This window comes from Siphateles boraxobius, unplaced genomic scaffold, assembly GCF_051911475.1.
Source record: "Siphateles boraxobius isolate OS27281-9 unplaced genomic scaffold, OSU_SipBor_1 84, whole genome shotgun sequence".
Taxonomy (NCBI): Eukaryota; Metazoa; Chordata; class Actinopteri; order Cypriniformes; family Leuciscidae; genus Siphateles; species Siphateles boraxobius.
Genome location: NW_027509213.1, coordinates 494,802 through 515,479, shown reverse-complemented (window position 1 = coordinate 515,479; position 20,678 = coordinate 494,802). Strand labels below are relative to the sequence as shown.

Here is a 20,678-nt window from a genome sequence, read left to right as displayed (position 1 = left end):
TCTCTTAAACATGCAATGTTGTGCAATGTAACAATGTGGAATATTTTTAGTTTTGCATCCTATTTAGTGATTAGTAAACTAGTATTTAATTACAATTTTAACCTGTCAAAGCTTTGCAAACAATAGTTTCTGCAGCCTCATGCTTTGCTAGTGTTATACAGCTTCAATGGTCAAATTGCACAATTGTAATAAAAAAAGTTGTGTCTGCTGCTGTGTGTAACCAGAGGAAGTCTCATGGTGACACTACAGGGTCAGTGGCACAAAGGTAGATGTAGCGTTTGCACAGCACGTACCTGCACATTTGTTTTTATGGCAGATGATTGATCAAGTGACTTACAAGAAATTCCATTCAGTCGCTTTAGTGATGTCAGGATATAAATTGAGCTGCAATATATTTAAAAAAACAGGCCCAAACCAAGAGTACCACTCAACACTAACTATACTGCAAAGCACACACTGTATATTTCAAGTATTTTTTGTTTTTGTTTTTTAAAACCATGTACAACTCTTTGCAATTCTAAAATGTTTCAAACATTGCATGTTTGCAAATTAAATTAAAAATGGTTCATTTGCATTATTTTAATTAAATTTGTGTGAGAATTCACATTGCATTGTAGGATAGTGTGACCTTAGCATGCATGGACAAACGTTATGAACATTTTATGTATTTAGGGTTTGCACACAATATGCAATATAAAATATATGCCTGGCCAAAAAAAAAGAAATTTGCTGTTTGGATTTAAATAGGCAAATGCTTAAGAGTCTATGACTGGATCATTATTGCAGTGGTTATTATGTTTCTATCATGTTATATGTTTGGCAACAGTTCTTCTAACTCTAATTAATAGAGTGTGTAGCTTTTCATTTCTTAAACAACCATGCAGGAAGACACATCATGGCAATATTCCAGGATGACAATGTCATGATTCATCAGGCTCAAATTGTGAAAGAATGGTTGGAAAGAACTGCTGCCAAACATATAACATGCTAGAAACATAATCTCTGCAATGATGATCCAACCATTGACTTTTAATCATTTGCCTACTTAAATCCAAACAGCCCCCCTTTTTTTTGTCCGGGCAGTGTATATTCCAGAATTACTACTAATATACTAAATTGGGCATAGTCTAAATGTACAGATTTCCCAAACAAAACCAATGACAACACACACAATCTCTAATCACCCAGTGCCTAGCGGCTCTAGGTTCAGGTTCCTCTGTCATGATAATGTGTACAATGATGCCCTCTTGTGCCGACAAAACAAAAAAGCTGTTTTACATACATTTCTACACATACAATGTTGAAATACTACCTATGCCAACTTTTTCTTTTTTTTAATAAATATAGTACATGCAACAATGCATTATAGAATGAGAACCATTTGAAATAGAAGTCCATTACATTGCAATCACGTCTTTCACTATGACATCCATATATCTCGGAAATAAAATTGTTATTTGGATTTTAAGTCTTATCTTTCATAAACATCTGAACTTTTGCCATTCTGACCAAACAATTAGCTAAGAAAGATGTTCATGCTGTGTCATTGTGTATCACACATTTTCCCATTGTGTTCTTGTCATGCCATTAATGGGGTCTGAAATGTTTTACAATCCAAAAGCAATACAACAAAATGCTAGCACACACATTTAGCTTCCATGTTAAAAAAAGAAAATTAGTAAATTTAACCTATTAATCCTTAAAACTGTATTTCTTAAATCCCGAATGTAGCTTTCACTAGTAAATCAGAGTATCTCTTTTACAGTAAGTGGCATAGTGTCAAAAAGAGGACAGTTGAAAGGGGAATTTTCTCTGGAGTTTGCCCCTCCTCCGCAAAGGTACAACTCCAACAAACACTAGGATTTTATTTCCTTTCTATTGTCAAACCAGCCAAACAAGTTCATTGCACAGTGACCTGAGGGAAACAGAGGGAGGAGGCGTACACCAATGCAATCTTCCGAGAAAAATGCTCTGCGGTACAGAGAGAAATACTCTAACACGTATGAGTGTAAATATGTTATACATGATACAGGACTAGATTTGTTTTCTAAAACAACACCGCTCACTTTAATAGATAAAATGGAGCATATAGTTTAAATTAATACAACGAGTAAATACAAAAAATGAGGGGAAATTCCCTTTTTATTTCAATATAAAAAAAGTTACCAAAAAACTACATCTATACAAAGTATTTTAAAATTCCACCATGCAGATGTGGGTGTATCCTCTGACCGTGAACAGTCCCAAAACAACATTAAATTGCATCAAATCGTTTAAACAAAGAACAATTGTTCATCTAAGGCGACATCCAAGGACGGGCTAACAGAGCAAAGCAGTCCGATGAAGAAGAACTGATTGAAGTCTCTTTGTTGCTATTAATCAGTGCTCAATACAGGCATATTAATAGATACATCACCACTTAGGACGACAGCAGACTTGTCTCCGAAAGTATAATTAGATCCAATACTTAAATACCCTTTGATGCCAATGTTTTGGTGAGGAAACTTGTCCATTATGTAACTATCTATCTGCATGGCTTCTGGCGAGGGTAGTAGGGAACCATCAAGTGCAACATATTTTTTTTGCAACAGGCTCCATTGTTGAACATTACACTCTGTAGGAACATGACAGAAACTGTGCCTAAATGGACAACAGCAGTCTTAGGGCATTCAGACAAATACAAACTGTCCTTAGCATAATAACTGCTTTCACTGAAATATAAGAGGAGCACAAGGACAGTAGAAGAACACTAGTAAGGCAGTAGTAATTGAGAATGAACAGCTGGCGTGTTAGCACAATAGCGGAACCCCTGATGAATCTGTGGCCGAGCTCGAGTAGTAATCTGTGAAGGAAAAGAACATGTTGATATTTACAAGCGGTTTGAAGTTGGTGTGTAACATGTCTGCATGCAACAAATGTTTTGAATAAAGGTACAGTCACATGTAGTGTTGCTAGGTGAAATTTAGTTTGCAAAATCCAGTAGTTTCAATGGGAGTCGGCACAATGATGGACTTCCTGTGGCAAAATTTTAATCGGGTTCGGTTCACTTTGATACGTGAATTCAGAGTCGATCAATAGCAAGCCTCTTGATTTGGCAGTGACCGATATGTGGGGGAGTTTCGTAACTTTGCAACAAAGCAAAATGAAACATTCACAATGGACAGGCGCTCGTTCTGGCAGTTATTTACTCTAGTTTTGTATAAAGCTCCAGTACACTAGTTTTGTATAAAACTACACATCAGTATTATAAAATGATTCCATTTTGTTTATTCATTTGCTTTGGATGTTTACTTCGTCATCATTATTACTTCATGGTATTTTGTTACATCTGGTCCCGCTTTCTTTCACCTACAAAATTTTGCAGAGCAACATTAAATGTCACGGCACCTTAATCTCAATTGACTGCACTTTTCCCAATAAATCATTAGAACTGAATTACAAAAAGGAAAAACATTTTTCAAAACATAGTTTTGTATAATTTGTAAAGAGACACATGCACTTCTTTTGCATAGAAAGATTCCATAACGCAACAATTCCGCAGAAAAGTGAGACCCCTAGACATGTTACAGAATGAGAGCAACCACCATTATGTGTGGAATGGTAGATGTGATTCGATATAGAGGAATACTGGATAAACTGCTTGGAGGCGAGCTAAGACCCCTCAAGAACTTTTGTAAAATGAGGTGAGAAGCTTCAGTGTTCACTGTCAAAAGCTTTAGGCTCAGCAACTACAGTTTATGGAGAATGGATGGATGGGTGGGTGAGGACATTATTCTTGGGGGGGAGGGGTGAAGATTAAAGGCAGGAATGCCCATTTGAAAGTAGAGAATGAGCAACATCTAGAAATGGAACCATTACAATAGGGCAGAAAAGAATACCCCATCCTCGGGGTGCAATTCCACCATGTTCATATCCCAACGCAGGATTGACATGTTACCACGGGCTGGGAGTAAATGATCTTTTCACATCAAGCCATCTAAAGGCTAATTCAACGTCGCCTACCAACGGCGATAGTCACCAGATTACAGTGTCACCTTTCAAACATTCCAAGACCCAAAAAACACTGATTCAACATGTTCAATTGGCACAAAAAAAGCACCAACAAATGGAAACAGACATCGACATGGGTTACACATTGATCCGACAAAACAAGCTAAATGTGTCATGCCTCAACATGGGGGCTGTACTAGAACAGATATTATAAGGAGAACAAAGAATGTTGACACTTACTTTTCCCGCTGTGGCCTCTCATATTTCGGGCAAGCTCATCCGACGGTGTCAACTCTGACACTAGCACCTCGGGATCCCCTGCAGGGAAAGACAAATATCATCAAAAGACATTCAAACATCATCGTTCCCTACTGGCACTCCTACAAAAAGAGCTACCATCACTCACCGTCACTAAGGGTAAAGGTCATGGTCTCATTCCCACTGTCGGGCAGCGTTCCATCCCTCCTACCGTTAGTATGCTGCATTGCATCATGCGATTTATAGTCTTTGCTTTTGTAACCTTTTGAGGACTTGTTGCGGGTGCTGATGCGTATGACACCGTGCACAAGCCGACACTCTGCTTCCTGCTCCTCCAAGTTGTAGTCCTGAGCAATGCTGTTGATCAGATCGCTGATCTCATTGGTTTTACGAGAGAAGGACACATCAGACGTGCATTTTGCCAGCTGCTCAATCTGGTGCATTTTATAAAGTTCTAGAAGCTTTTTAGTGATAAGCGAGTCGATATCAGTGCCGCCATCATCCAGGTCATCCAGATCCAAATCCTCTCGAGAGTAGATACTGGTATTACTGATAGGCCGCTGGTTGTCACCCTTCCCAGCTGTCCTGGTCCGTCGTGGATGTGCCTCTGAGTTGGCAGAGTACTCCACCTTCTTGCCAGCAAGGTAGACGTCGCCATACCTGAAGCTGCCAGAGTTTGGTAGCTGCTTCGGCTTGCTGGGTTCAAAGGTTACACCACACGTGGGGTTGGTCAGTGCCAATCCATTGGGCTTCCTGGGATCTGGCTCAGGTTTTAAAGTGTTGTCAGTGGAGCTCTCATTGGGTGGCAAGCAAGGTTTGCGTGACCCATAAAGCCCACAGGTGAGAATGCAACACAGCAGAGCTTTGCAACCACTCCAGCCGAGGGAGGCACACGAGCCACAGGCTTGAGTACACTGAGGAGAGTCTGCAGATCCTGGTATAAAGCCCAGGGTTTCCGAGCCTCGTCCATTGGCGTAGTGTGGATGGGTTTTACGGGTGAACTGCGAGTCTATGCTACGAGGTTGCTCGGTGTAGTTCTCCTTGCAGGTCTCTTGACTCGTGCTGCTGTCCCTGGAGTATGTGCGGTTTTGCCTGTAGCCATCAGCCTTAGAACGGCTTGAGCTATGAGGACGTGTCTTGTGATGTGTTCCTGTGCTGTGGCCAGGCATAACTCACCACATTCAGGACCTGCAAGAATGTTGACATTAATGCATCAAAATTTATCAGCGCTGAGAGAGTTCACAAAATATTTATTCTTAGGCATGTTTCAAACATCTCACTTAAAAAGAGCCAATATTATCAGGTTGCAGAATTCACACTGCACACATAAAAAGTACAGCTTAATCGTACTCATGGATGTAAAGATGAGCTGAGCCAATTTTTGCTGAACATTGCATGCATGATTAAAATACAGGATTATCAACATCTTTTGCGATTTAAAAAAAAAACGCACTTATTAATCAGAAAATCAAATTGAATCCAGGCAATTTAAGCAGTTTACGACATCACTTCAGATTTATGACATTTTCAGATTTGCCCATTTAATTATGACTTCTATATTAATGTGGTCTTTTTCCTCACTTGAAGTAAATGTCATGGCCATTAAGTTTGTAGTTCTCAATAAGGTTTTTAATAGCCTAACTATTTTTGTCATTTATGGCTGAACAAATAAATACTTGTGTATGCTGTTGCAGTTACTCTTTAGATGAAAGATATGTGAAACAGGCCTTCTTATACAGTATTTAAAAGATATGCTCAACACAGAAACCACAAAAAAATTCACTGTAAACAATGACTGCAAAGGAAAATGACAAATGTTATTTAGTGAATATACATAAACATAAAAGTGTTAAACAGGCCTTGAATTCTCCATTCTATGTTCATTGCACAATTTTACTTCCTCAACCCTGGAGATATAACAGAAATTCAACAACCGTGCAATGGTCAAATCAAATAATGAAGGAAATACCTTCTAAATTATAAACCAATCACTAAATTATATTGAAAAATATACAATTAGCCATATGCGTCAAACTACCACACAGTGGACATGTTCATACTGTGTCTACGCGTGTGTGTCTGTCTCTACAACTAAGAGTTAAAAGGCATACCAAACATGTGAACAGCAAATGGATCTGTATCTACCATAGAATGGTTGTTTATTTATACAAGCCTGGAAAATGTGAACATGGTTCGGAGCTGTTATATCAACACAACCATATCAAGATATTAATATTACACATGAAAAAAAGCTAATCTTGAGCTACATAAGCTCTTGCTTAGCATGTTTACATTTAGGAAAGTGGGCTATCTTTGGTGGGCAGGAATTACTCGATCATCGAGTTATTCATTTTAACATGTGTTTTTAAATACACTCCCTTGTGACTTCACCTTTCATAGTCAGTGTTTGGCTTGAGGTTTGCGTTCTTTGTCAAGAGTGATGTGTGTTTGATGAATATGGTCACCGACTCTCAGAAAGCAACATGCCAGTTAAAAAATTCCAGATATAGATGTTAAGTATTGTTATTTGTCATTAACCTTTGACAGATGATCTATAAAATGGATGGGAATGGAATGTATAGAAATTTCTGCTTATTCATCTTCTGCTCATTATCAGTGAACATAGAGTTAAGTCAGATGTAAAGCAGGCCTGTAAGTGTGCTCTGGACAGTCACAAATACTTTATTTGGAATATTTTAACAGATGGAATATATGTACCGCCAAAATGCATTTTGTCTGTCAAGTACAATAGCCTATTAAACGCTTCATTGTTTAGTCTTCAGTGTCTCTAACTGTTCTCGTATGTATGCCATGGCAGTAAAAGAATGATATTTATCAACTTCACAGAAATATGTATGACTATCATCATTTCATATATCCTTTACACCCACTGCAACCGGCAAACTAGAACGCGTCCACTAGATTCCATTGATTGCGAGCGTTCTAGTGAGTCGCTTCGCGTCGGTCGCAGAGCAGATGGTTTGTCAAAGTGTCAGACACTTACCGCATAGGCTCGGATGAAATCCTCAATTGTTTTGAACGCAACTTCAAGTGGTTCAAGATCGCGGAAGTAGCCGAGTGTGAAATATGTTCCTTTTGACTCCTTAAAACTTCCACTTCAGCGAGCTTTGTTTTGATTCATTGACTGAAAATGGGTCAAACGTTTCGATTTCGTCGCGCAACACGCGCTTTCAGATTCTGGTCATACTAAAGCTTTGATCGATAAGATTCGTTCCTTCGCCCCGCCGTGCCGTATTTTACCTGCGGCTACAGGTAAATCCAACGCCCACTTACAGGTAAGCAGTGACGTCAGGCCTTTAAACGGATGTTGCTTAAACGACCTAAATATCTTTTGTTCCTTGACTTTTGCTTTCCTTTTAATCAAGCCAAAACCTGACTATACTATTGTCAGCGTTTATACAGTAGGCTATAGTGTGAAAAAAATATTTTTTGGTTAATTTGTGTATGTTCTTATAAGAGAAAATTAATTCAAACATTCACTTCATGATATTAGGCTACAAGTGTCATTCAACAGGCCAATTTCTAAGAAGTTCTCTTGATCTAATATCCAGTATTTGCATTTAAATAAGGGACACGCAGTGCTTATCTAGATGTTAAATGTGAACAGTCTATTAAAATAAACATATATATGCAATTTCAACAATATTAGAAAAGAAATAGAAAATGGGTTATTGAGGATTGAAACAGGTCCTGAATTAAATAATTCCCACAGTCATTGAAATTCTGAAATACTGCAAATCCCCAAATCTAAAAAAGTCTTGAAACAAATAGAAATCTTAAAAAGTAATAGAAAGTTTGAGTTGTTATGCTCAGTCAGTGTAAAGTATTTCCTCTTGAAAAGATGCTAAAAAAAAAAATTCTAATCAAATACTCATGAATAACTGAAAATGTCATGGAAATTCATTGGTCAAAAGCAGAGGGAACTCCAAATAGAACGTACATTTATAAGTATAAATATTCTCTGTGGAATAATGAAAAAATGATTTAAATGCAGACATTCCAAACACTACAGATTAATTTACACTTCTTCACATAGCAACAGAAACATTTTAGTTTCTTTTGAGTGGACAACGTTTTAATGTTATGCTACATAACTGTGTACGCACACATACCAGAGGTGTTTCCCCCCCAAACATGCTGTAAAATACTGCTTTGCCAAAAGTGTAGACACAGATTAATATGAGATGTCTGGTCTTGATCAATTGCAGTCATTAGTTCCAGGCTATAAGCACACATGCACACGGAGAGATTCACTATGTGCTGACAGGGAACATTAGACTCCAAATCCTTCATTGTGCCCCATTTCCCCCAATACACCCCTTCATTTCCCTCCTTTCCTCAACCGTATAGCGAAATATTGAGGACACAATCTGTAGCAGAGAATGCTGTTGGCCGCACCAACTAATGTGATGGAGAGCAGCGTTTCAATCTGCTGAATAGGTTATGAAATATAATGGAGAGTATAATTCAGTCAGATAGGGTTAGATGCACATGAGAAGTCATTCAGTGCGTCTTCAGGTCTCCTTTTATAAACCCCAGAACGTTTGGCAAGACAACAATAGACTGATAATTCAGATGATGTTTAGAGTCAATCAATTCATTTTTTCAGATATCTTAGTAAATATTAAAAAGTACAATTCCAGCATATAGATGTACATGCAGGGTTTTGTGGCTTTTAGTCCATGTTGGTTAATGTTGTAATCCTACACATTGACACAGTAGATTAAGTATATGCTTTGACAATTTCTCCTTGTGGAAAACAGACCAAAGATTGCATTGACTCATATTGCACTGGTGGATGTTGTCCAATCTAATGTATATTGTATTAGCCTACACCATGCATATATTAGAATTACATAAGCCAATTAGCCAGCCATCTCTTCAGTTAATGTAATTGCTGACCACTAGTCTCAATGACACGATTTTCTTTAATTTGGTCTATTTAAAAAAAAAAGTCCACTTTGCTACAGACTGAAATATATTTCTATTAAAAATCGGTTCATTGTGCAGTTCTTTGCAGTCCAGTTATAATGTCACATCCGATGGAATCTGTGTGATACGGGAGTCAGAAGGGATGTGCCCCAAATGTGGGTCCATTCGAGGCTGACCCTGACGAATGTTTGGAATACGCCCCAGTCGTGGGTCAGAGTCAATTTCGTAACGATAATGATACCCCTCCAGCACATTTTGGCATGCTTCATGTATGTCTGCGATCCATTTCTTGATACCCTTTCTGTTGAGGTAGACGACGAATAGAAAGACCATGCCAACGAATCCCAGCACTAATCCAAGGAACACGTAGGAAGTATGTAGGGACAAGTCTGTAATCTCTTCGTGCGATCTACCGTAACACCCCAATGCCTGTGTAGTGAGAACCCGCAAAGACACTTCACGCAGCGCAGCGGGGTATTCGCAATACAGCCTGTCTGCATCGCCCACCCTGACCTTTGAACTGTTTAGCCAGTTCGCAAACTCTTGTGCTTCACACGTGCACACGTAAGGATTCTGACCCAACATCAGACGGACCCGACCGAGTCGCTCCAACTCGTGAAGACCCTCGTCGCTGATAGTTCTAAATGCATTTCTGCTCAAGTCCAGCTCCAAAAGTTGTTCAATACCAGAGAAAGTGCTGTTGTAGACAGTCACCAGAGAGTTGTTGTTCAGATGGAGATGCTGCAGGTTTGGCAGAGGAGAGAACATCCCCGGGGGTAAGAGGACAAGGCGGTTGTCGGACAGGTCAAGGCGCAGCAGATTTGTGAGCTCGCCCCAGCGCAGGGCAGTGATGAGGTCAGTCAGAGATGTGTAGTTGTAGAGAGACGAGCGAAGGCTGAGCTCCTGCATGGGGCTTCCAGGCACGGAGAACGCCTCTGGATGGATGAGCACCAGCTGGTTGTTGTTCAGGATTAGAGAACACAGCATGTGCAGTGAGGAGAACGCACGCGCTCCAACCTCCATAATGCTGACAATGAATGGAAAAAGTTTTTTAATGGATTTTACATTTTTTAAAATGATTTTTAGAGGGAATATACAGAAATGAAAGAGCACGACTAAATCTATATTAGCTACTTTCAGAATAGATATATAGATAGGCTAGATAGAAAAATGGATAGATGATAGATAGATACACAGACAGATTGACAGACAGATAGATAGATAGATAGATAGATAGATAGATAGATAGATAGATACACAGACAGATAGATAGATAGATAGATAGATAGATAGATAGATAGATAGATAGATAGATAGATAGATAGATAGATAGATAGATAGATAGATAGATAGATACTGACCATATATTTTCTTACCTATTATTCCTCAGGTTCAGGTGTGTGACGTTCTGCAGTCCGTTGAACGCGCCGTGCTCGAGTCTGTGAATCGTGTTTCCAGTGATGATCAGGCTGATCGTGTCGCTCGGGATCGCCGCGGGGACTCGGAACAGCGCGGCAGACACGCAGCGCACCGTATGTTCAATATCAGAACACTCGCAGCGCGACGGACACAACGCGACGGATAAGGAGACGCACAGCATCGCGCAGACAAGCGTCAGCGACAAAGCCGGCAGCATCATCCAAACTCTCACACTCGCAGACCGGAGCATCTGATCACCGTCTGCACGAGCTGCTCTCTTCAGTGTAAGTGCACATGCTGGAGTACAACAACACACAGGACTGACGGTCCCCCTCACTCTAGGTCTAGGAGATCATTACTAACTCATTACTCAATCCAGAAACACCTCCTGATCGTGGCTATATAAGCGGGTGGGTGGAGCTGCATATACTCTATAGACAAGAATATACTTTATATGTGTATACACATCCATCCATTCAGAGTACTGAGGATAGTATATGTACTGTGACCAAAGAACATTTGTAGAGCAGTGTTTTCTTTCTGATTATGTAAATTAATTGCACTGATTTCTTTCTGTCCTTTGTCATACATTAAATTCCCAAAATAAATAGCAGATGCACACCCTCTAGAATAAAACCATTTAAGAAAAAAAGTTCGCTTCGTTGGCTTTGAAATGCTAAAACAATAGATGTAGTGCTGAAGATGGTCAGTGTTTGTTTGTGGTTAGTGGATCATGTGATTCTCTACACCTGTGATTCCCATATTTGAGGAGAAATTACTTCATACATTCAGTAAAAACACTTTAAACATCATGAAGAAAAATTACCCTATATTTTATAGAAAAGATCCAGCACTAGATGTATTGTTTGGACATTTTTAGCAAACATGTACTTGCTATCTTTCTTTACAACAATTGACCCTTGCCTTTATATTTTGATAAGTGTATTTTAACTTTCAAAATACCTTTTGAGGTCATTGTATAAAAATGAGGACAAACATTATGGATTTACATTTGTATTTGGTCATATAATATAAATGAAAACATAAAGAATGAACCAAATATACAAACTCCCATTAGAATAAAATAATGTAAACATCTTGGATCATTTCAAATAACTGATGAAAATTTACATATTTTTGATGCACACAAAGTTCAAATAGTTCTAAGAATGAGGCAAAATAAAATTACGAGAAGTCGTATGCTTAGATCTTAATTCTAATAACCGTCATCATTATTGGTTGTGGAGTCACTTTTCACAAAAGTCTTGACAGGAAATTGTCTTGTTTCATTTAGACCCATCCATGTATGTGATTATATTACAAATATATCAAATGCAAAAGCTTATGTAAGCAGTAATGGAAAAGGTCCCTGTAATTCACTTATTTACAATGTCACTAATAGTCTGCGTGTCACTAGATGCAAAGAGGTCTGTGTATTCCCAACCAGCCAGACTGAATCTCCAAACAGAAGCAATGTAATGTCGTAATGCATGATTAAAGTTCAGGTTCAGATTTGCTTCTCGTAGCCGTGGCTCATAATGATCCTGAGGTGCCCTGTACGACCGTTCAACATCTCTCTCTGTGTGTTTGATGCTCCTGTCATCCATCCAGCCTCCGTCATCGCAGGTTGACAGCAAGGGCGATGGTGACTATGACCCCACAAATCATCAGGAAAGGCAGCCAGGTCTTCAGAAACCCCACAAAGCTACAGGACAACAAGGAACAGAGACCTTCACATGAGCCATTTTAGCATCATGTCACCCTTGGCTTGATTTTAAAGACACTTAATATTCAAACGCACTTAATATTCAGCAATATTGTCAATTTGACTGCAATAAAACTATCGGATTATAGAAAATTTGAACTGAATTCAGCTGAATAACGACACTGTTGTGTTCTGTTGAGCTGCTCTATACAGTAGCTGAATTGACTTTTATAATTGACGAACCTTTCAACATCAACAGTTGAACTGAATTGAAATGAATTAAGCTGAAAAATATCACTACTTCTGTTGAGCTGCTTTACAGCAGAATTAGAATTTGAAGTTTGCATCATTGAAGGTTATTTTCCTGTTTATTACTGTTAAGCTGCTTAAAAATCTGTATTGTACAAAGCGCTATATAAAGGTGACTTGACTCATGTAGATAAAAACATCACCCTTTTGGAGAAACACAGCATTAGAGGGCTTAGTTTAACCAAAAACGTAAATTATGTCATCATTTACTCTCCCTCGTGTCATTCCAAATCCATATTCAAGGCAGAATGTCAAAGTGTGACACAAGGGGGAGGGAAAACAATGAACGAATTATCATTTTTGAGAATAGTCTCACGCAGAAGCTTACAATCCACCTCTCTCTCCCCCAGAAACCCTTATTTTGTGTGTCCTGGTGTCCTCTACGTCACAACACTGAGAGTCCCAGGTGGAAGACTGGTGACATATAAGGGGAAACACGGTGGCCGACTGCGATAAATCATTCAGTCAAAGGTAAGGACACACTGACTTCTAAATTCTAAGGCAGTATTGCATGGATCCTTTACAGAAAAGGCAATCAGAATTTATTGAGCTAAGTGAAACAATCAAACCCTTACCCAACACTGCAGATGCAATGTGGGAATTCATTGCATTTACATGAGTAATATGTTTGAGTACATTTAACTTAAACTGACGTTGGTGAGTATATGAAACAGTGTCAATTGCCAGTTGGCCGGTAACATTTTTATGAATACTAACAATGCAATATTGTGAGAACATGAACGTGAAATGATACTCGGGACAGTTGATTGGCCAGTGCCGCATCACCACAATATTTAAGCCTTGCCAGCAGCTCATTTAAATATTCAAGCACAAGAAGACGCTAAAAGCAACTCAATTTGTTACTCGTGTGCTGTGTGGAAAGTTTAAACATCCGTAGTGCGCGCTCAGAAAGCGTGTCTCAGACAGCGTGCAATACTGAATTGAGCTCTCTTTCACATCTTCTTTGCACTTGAACAGACATCTTCAAACAAAATTATGTCAAAATGCCTGTCTCCTTGGCAAGCATCCTCATACATAGTCAGTTATGTCTTAAGTAGACATGTGCCGGTATTCGGTAATGCGATAAATCGCGGTACTGAATATGCACGATATTGTTATCGCGGGGACTTCGAAATACCGTGAAAAATAATAGATCCGAATTTAGATTTTTAGAACGCGCATCAGCTTATTTTCCATCAACCGCTTAAAAAAACAATGCGTATATGCTGCGCAAAACACGTGCGCACTTTGATGTAAACAATCCCCACATCACATGTATAAGCACTGTGTGAATGCAGTGTGCACTCTAGTCTAATGTAAACAATCCTCACATGGAGAAGAAGGACGGCGGATGGAGGAACGCTGCCGACTATTTATCCCCCGCATGGCTGCCAACTCTCACGCATTCAGCAGCTTGAGACTCACGCAATTGACACTTTCACACGGTCTCGCGCCACACATCCATTTTCTCACGCAGAGAAAAATCGCGGAGCAAAGAGGACACTGACACCGACAGACTAGACAGAGCAGGTTACTTTTGATATGAAAAAAATATCAGCTCTCAGGTTTTATAACGAAATTCAGACAATAAATACTGTTTTGGTGCTTGTAAATGACGTGACAGATCGCGCGCCTCAGTTCAAGTAAACAGATCATCTGTTACTTTTTATTAAAGATACAGTACAACCCACCGAAAGGTACGTACTTTCGATCAATCAGTGTTTTTCAACCACGGAAAGAGGTCAATAACACTGCAGGAGAACAATTATGTCACAGAACGTTACATTTACCTCAGGAAAGCCATTTAATGTTAGTTGACTATAAGAAAATAGCTATAGAGATGAGTATTTTGCTAAATATGTGCACTATATTACATATTTTAATATATGTTTACTTGTCATTATATAATTGTTATTATAATGAAAATTACGGCATATTACATTTTTATATTTATATTATTATTATATTTATATTGTATGCATTATATTTAATTTCTCTCTGTATGTTTACATCATTATGTGAGATATATTTTTTCTTGAGAAAAAATTAAATGCAGGCTATCTACTGTAGCCTACCTAATATTTATCCAAATGAGTCAATATTGAATCAAGATTGAAATTAAATCCAAGAATTTAATTGAAATCATGAAAATTGTGTTAAGCAATAATACAAACAGTAGCCTCAGTAACTGTACCATGTAAACATTATAACATGTTGTCACTAAAAAAAAAATTAATGTTTTGACAATCACAATTACACATTGTGATGCAAGTTTTTTTTTAGATACCCCCAATCCGTCTGTTTCTCTTGTGCAATTAAAATATCGTGATAATACCGTATACCGTGATAAAAGCTCAATCAATTAATCGCAGCATGAAAATTTGATACCGGCACATGCCTAGTCTTAAGCGAACATAAACAGTAGGGCTGGGACGATACACCTATCTCCCGATTCGATACTATCACGGTACTTGGGTGCCGATACAATATATATTTCTATTTTTTTAAGAATTGCGATTTTTTTGCAAAAGCTGATTTTTTAAACACTCAAAGATAACGACACATTTCATCCTCTGTTGGAACAAAAGTGGCTTCTACAAAAGGACAAAAATAAAGCAATTGAATTTGAACTAATATCGAATCTGGAATAAAAAAAAATCGATTTTAGAATCGTAAAAAAAAATGTAAAAATAACAAATTGCGATAGCTAGGTGAATCGATTTTTCTCCCAGCCCTTATAAACAGTTGAGCAAGAAAATGAATGCATTTCAGTATATTGAATCCGTGCATTCGCTCTTAAAGCGACAGCAGCCTAATATTCCTGCTGCAGTCTGTGTTTTTTAATGTTAATCAAACAACAAAAGACAAAGAAAAATCACTCACTGCTCTAGAATGAGTAACTTATGTAACTTTAATAAGGATTAATGTATGCTTCATTGCTGGTAAAAAAAATAATATAATAATTCAAGTCACCGACCCTTAACAGGAATGGCAAAAACAGAAAAAAACAGTTTAGTCCCACAGAAGGATATAAACAGCGACTAAGCGTTTAGAACAGCCATTGTAATCTCACCAGCCTCTCTTCATCAGTACAACGCTGTTTTAAATAGCACAGCTAAACTTTTCAGAAGCATAGTCACTCACTTTTGTCAGGAAGAAATAATAATTAGACAATGTATATTTTTTACCATAATATAAATGAAAGTTGTGATAAACCGAGAGTAGCGACAGATCTTTTCTTCTGTATTGTGATGTAGGGTCAGTCTTGGTTCTATGCATTGTTCATTGATTGGATGTTGGAAATGTGGGCGTGGCACTCAATACTGCAGGCAGATCTGAATGCTAGCTTGCAGTGGATTGTAAAAAAGGGGCGGAGTTTCAGCTGACTAAATGATTGGAGAAGACCAGCATACGTCAATAGAGAGAAGTCTGTCCTTTCACTGGAAGATCTAGTTATGATATTCTGATTAAACATTTCCAGGGTCAAAAAACCCCAAACAAACGGATGAATCGTCCACAATAAGATCAATAACATGCATCTAGAAAATAGATTTACATTTCCCGCTGACCCAGCATCTCACCTGACATGTTTGCTGTGGATGAAGGACAGTAAGCAGAGTTTGACCATGTTCCACGAGGAGCAGTTGTCGTAGCGCATGAGGTTCAGAGCCATGGCCACATGAGAGTGGCAGTTATCACAACACAGATTGTGCTGCAATGCGGTGAGGACGTCACAAAAAAGCAAAACAGAAAAGAATGTCGGTTAAAAACAGAGATATTAGGAAGTCGCTCTGTTTGTATAATATAATTGGGTTGCAAAATTAACGTTCTTAACAAAACTTTTGTTGAGACTATCAAAATAGAACATACAAATAAATATATAGATTTATTAGACAAATACACTTTTATAATAATAATGATTATAATTATTTTTATTATATTTTCTTTGTAAAAAATATAAAAATAGACAAAAGTCATATTTAAGCCTTATTAACAAATAAAATAAAATATATGGTAAAATGTTGAATGTATATACATTTCACAATATATGCATTGTGTAAATAGGTGAATCTCATGAGTCATGAAAATAACTCCAGTTCACATTTCACCATAAAATCAGATGTCAAATGACGTCATTCACAACACAACAAGAATATTTTACAGTAGAGATCTGACCATTCTAGTTTTGTATTCCTCAGATGCCTCGTGCACGGCCATATCCCAGGCGTTTGCTCCACCGCCATACACTTTATTCTTATCCAGCTTCCAGTACCTGAAACAAAAAGCATTAAATCCAAATTTTAAATTTAAATGTATCCAAATAAATATCCTGTATCAATTATAGTTTATAGTCAGGGCTTAACATTAACTTTTTTGCTCACCAGACACTGTCGCTAGTAGTTTTACTATTTTTAATATTATCTCATAATTTGGCAGCAGGTATATTAGGCTGCTGTTACTTTAAGACCTGATGCACTCACCCATTATACTGTTACACATGCTTTCTTTCCCAACAGTTCACTTGAAAAATTTAAAAACGATAAATTTATATTTTTGACAACACTACAAGTGGCGAGTGACTGCGTTACACGCTACCGCTGAAATACATCCACATTTGGCGGGTCGGCTGGTGTTAATGTCAAGCCCTGTTTATAGTTTAGATTTCTTAATGAAATGTTTGACAGGGTAAAATGTATTATTAGTTTGAACGATTATGATTAGTGAGAAAATATGTTTGTTGTAAGGACCAAATCTTTCCAATGTTTAAGTCTCATATGTGCAGATGATCATTCTGATGATATTCTTCTCTATCGCATTAACTAGCGTTTTAAACTCACTTTGTTGGTTTTCCAAACGCCATGTTGTCCTCCTGTATAAAATATAAATGAAAGTAGTTAGTGCATCAGTGCAGTCATGCTAAAGTCAGTGTAATCATCAGAAATAAACTCACTGATACGAAGTAAGGACCAGCAAAATCCCTGATCACACCAGTGGATGTGCATATGCCCATGTGCCCAATGAATGGCAGAAACCAGCTGCACAGACAAAAAAAGAAAAAGAAAAACACATGGACACAGAAATCCTCCTCAGACGTGTGTATATTTGCAGCTTTTTAGTATGTTTAGTATGTTTGCAGCTTTAATGTATGGAAGCCCATTTCCGACATAAGGAAAAAAGAAAATCATGCTATGGTAAATCATAACTAGCATAAAATGTCATAATTATGATTCAAAAAGTCCAAATTATGGCATAAAAAGTCGAAATTATGTCATACTATTAATTTTGACTTTTTAATGACATAACTACGACAGACTAAATCATAATGACAATGAGATAATAAAAGTCCAGATTATGACATACCGAGTCATAATTGAGTTTAAAAAGTAGAAATTGTGCTTTCTATAACATTTTAGGTCATATTTTTTGACTGTTTTATGTCATAATTACGGCTTTTTACTTCAGAATTTGACTCAAATTTTGAAATTAAAAAGTGAAAATTATGTAATGGAAGCCGTTCCATTACATAGTTTTCACCTTTTAATTTCATAATTCTTTTGATTTATAATACGTCATACTAATTTCGAATTTTGTAAACAAAGCTTCAATCACAGTCATGACTTTTACAAAAGCATGATTTTGTTTCGTGTTGGAAATAGGGTTCCATAGATGTGTGTGTGAGGATTATAAGAGCTCAGTTGAGACAATAATGACGGAAAGCGCTGACAGTAATATTGACAGACACAGGCGCGTTCACTGTCAGAATGTGTTGGTGTTCCGCACGTGATCCGTCAGAACATCTCCGGTCTCTACTCACGTCAGAACCGGAATCGGTGTCCAGACGATGCAGTGCGGATAACGGCTCATTTCTTTGTCGATTTTCTCGAAACCTCCGTGGAAGTGTTTCATCTTGTCGATCTCGGTAACATCCGCCATCACAGTCTACGCGGTGACGACATCGTGACGTCGCCGCCGTAGTGGTTCTCGTAATCTCGTTAGGTTATAATATTATAATCATCATATATAAATAATATGTTTCACATTATACATACTATATTATAATACAATATAATAGTTTTTTTCAGTTACAGTTTATTTAAAGACTTCATATGTGTTGCATTATAAAAATATTATTATGCCTTGTAATGCACCTCATTGTATGGTCTCATGAATAATTCTAACCACAATTATAATACATTATAATACTTATGTTATGCCTTTAGAAAGTATAATGCTTTAAAACACATGACAAACATACAATCTCAGATGCAAGTAGTGTATAATAATATGCATTTCAACTTTGGTTACAATTATTTATGAAACAGATGTAATGCATTATAACATACATTATGAATACCTTCATAATGCATTATACATAAAGGCTTTTAGTAAAGTGTTTCTGGTTTTTCTTTTTGTTAGAAAAAATTAAGAAAAAGTAGTACAACAAATACTATCACGATTACATATTTTTTACTTGTTTTGCTTTAGAGTAAGATAGGATGAAAAGTATTACGGTTTCATACACCATGTCTCATTTTGTAAATGTTGGAGTACCTTTTATATGTCTGCAGAAAATGTAATAAAATAACTTGGGAATAAAAAGTATTACGGTAATGAGAATTTAGGGTGTATGCACTGTCACGGTGCAAAAAATATTGTCTTAAAAATAGGTCTTAGATTTCTTCTCATGTACAATCTGTGTAAAGACAAACCGAGGCTTCATGCATTAAATCACAGCAGTAAAAGAGCAGATGTTACTTGTATTAAGGAGAAACATCCTCTCCAATCATTGCATTCATTCATATTGTACTGTGACGTCTGGGTTGCCATATGACTAATGGCACGGTTAACTGTACTATTCTCACAGTGTAAGAAGTGGAGCACAGGTGCATTTTTCTGACAGGATACTGGCCAATATATGAGGGGATTTTGGGTCCGGATGTGTTCTAGATTATTCCTGTAAATCAAGACATATTTCTTACACTACAGCATTGTGGATTGTGTTACATACAACAACTTACAACATAGGCTACATATCATTTTGGGGAAAAAAGAAGAAAAAAAACGTTTTAATGGTAACACCACATTAACATGCTTTAATTAACATTAACTAACAATGAGCAATACATTTGCTACATTTGTTTTGTTTTGTTGGTATTTGTTTAGTTCTGCAACTGTTAGTTCATGTCAGCTCACGTCCATTAAATAACATTTACAGATACAACATTAGACCTTAATAATTGATTAGTAAATGTTGAAATTAACATTAAATGCTTTAGAATTCTAAATTCTCATTAGTTCATGTTAACTAATATAGAAAACTAATGGAATTTTAACTTTTGTATGTGAATCAAAATAGAAATGCCAAAATTACAATGGAAGGTTGCAAATGTAGTAGGTCACAGTTTACATACTACTAAATATATATAGGCAAATATTGTAGTATGCTATTCTGAACACAACTATGGCCTTGCAACCCATCTGGCCTAGATGCATGTTACACCTTCCTCAGTGTATGTAGGTCAGGTGGCCTTTAGAGAACACATGTTTTCTCCACTGTTTGCTGCACAACATGACAGGAAATGAATTATACTTTAGGAAAAAAACGAACTATTCAGCAAAACAACAGACTTTGACTAATTGTGAGTAGGGAAAGTGAATGTAACAACTTCATCAAAGTAGCACACAGGGATATGGCGGCGAGTGTATTTGCGTCAATTCAGAGCATCCAATCAGTTGCGAGATGAGAAGCACGTCTACACTGAAAGCTGCATCATGGGAATGTTCAGTGATCATAGACAAACAGCTTGAGCTTGAAACTACACTTTATCCTTAGTGAAATTAAACTGTTCCTGTTATTTACAACCGAAATCCATCAGTTGCATGGGTTATTTTATGTATAGGCGAAAATATATGATTAACACAAAAGTAGGACAGAGAAATCATGAGCTTGCTTTAATGTAACAATCAGTAAATAAGTCAATTAATAAAATCACACATAATATCTGTAAATGAATTAATTTTATTTGAGACATGACTGGAGTAG

The 20,678-nt window shown here is 37.3% G+C and overlaps 3 protein-coding genes and 1 long non-coding RNA gene across 4 annotated transcripts; 1 reads left to right on the top strand and 3 right to left on the bottom strand.

Annotated features, from left to right (window-relative positions):
- Positions 1 to 564: 564 nt before the first annotated feature.
- kdf1a (keratinocyte differentiation factor 1a) lies at positions 565 to 7,540 on the bottom strand. Its single transcript, XM_077221495.1, has 4 exons — positions 7,253 to 7,540; positions 4,397 to 5,436; positions 4,231 to 4,308; positions 565 to 2,842 (listed from the first exon to the last, which is right to left on the bottom strand). Exons 2-4 carry the CDS (start codon positions 5,415 to 5,417, stop codon positions 2,790 to 2,792), a joined length of 1,152 nt encoding a protein of 383 aa, XP_077077610.1. The 5' UTR covers positions 5,418 to 5,436; positions 7,253 to 7,540; the 3' UTR covers positions 565 to 2,789.
- On the top strand, positions 7,432 to 13,101 carry LOC143730926 (uncharacterized). The gene is made up of 3 exons (XR_013200680.1): positions 7,432 to 7,544; positions 10,592 to 10,904; positions 12,985 to 13,101. It is a non-coding gene; the product is annotated as an uncharacterized LOC143730926 (long non-coding RNA).
- Positions 8,323 to 10,997, bottom strand: tpbg1a (trophoblast glycoprotein 1a). The gene is made up of 2 exons (XM_077221494.1): positions 10,578 to 10,997; positions 8,323 to 10,228 (listed from the first exon to the last, which is right to left on the bottom strand). Exons 1-2 carry the CDS (start codon positions 10,868 to 10,870, stop codon positions 9,295 to 9,297), a joined length of 1,227 nt encoding a protein of 408 aa, XP_077077609.1. The 5' UTR covers positions 10,871 to 10,997; the 3' UTR covers positions 8,323 to 9,294.
- On the bottom strand, positions 11,622 to 18,601 carry tmem222a (transmembrane protein 222a). Its single transcript, XM_077221502.1, has 6 exons — positions 18,450 to 18,601; positions 17,586 to 17,670; positions 17,473 to 17,504; positions 16,811 to 16,907; positions 16,216 to 16,346; positions 11,622 to 12,325 (listed from the first exon to the last, which is right to left on the bottom strand). The coding sequence occupies exons 1-6, from the start codon at positions 18,566 to 18,568 to the stop codon at positions 12,238 to 12,240; spliced, it is 552 nt and encodes a 183-aa protein (XP_077077617.1). The 5' UTR covers positions 18,569 to 18,601; the 3' UTR covers positions 11,622 to 12,237.
- Positions 18,602 to 20,678: the final 2,077 nt, after the last annotated feature.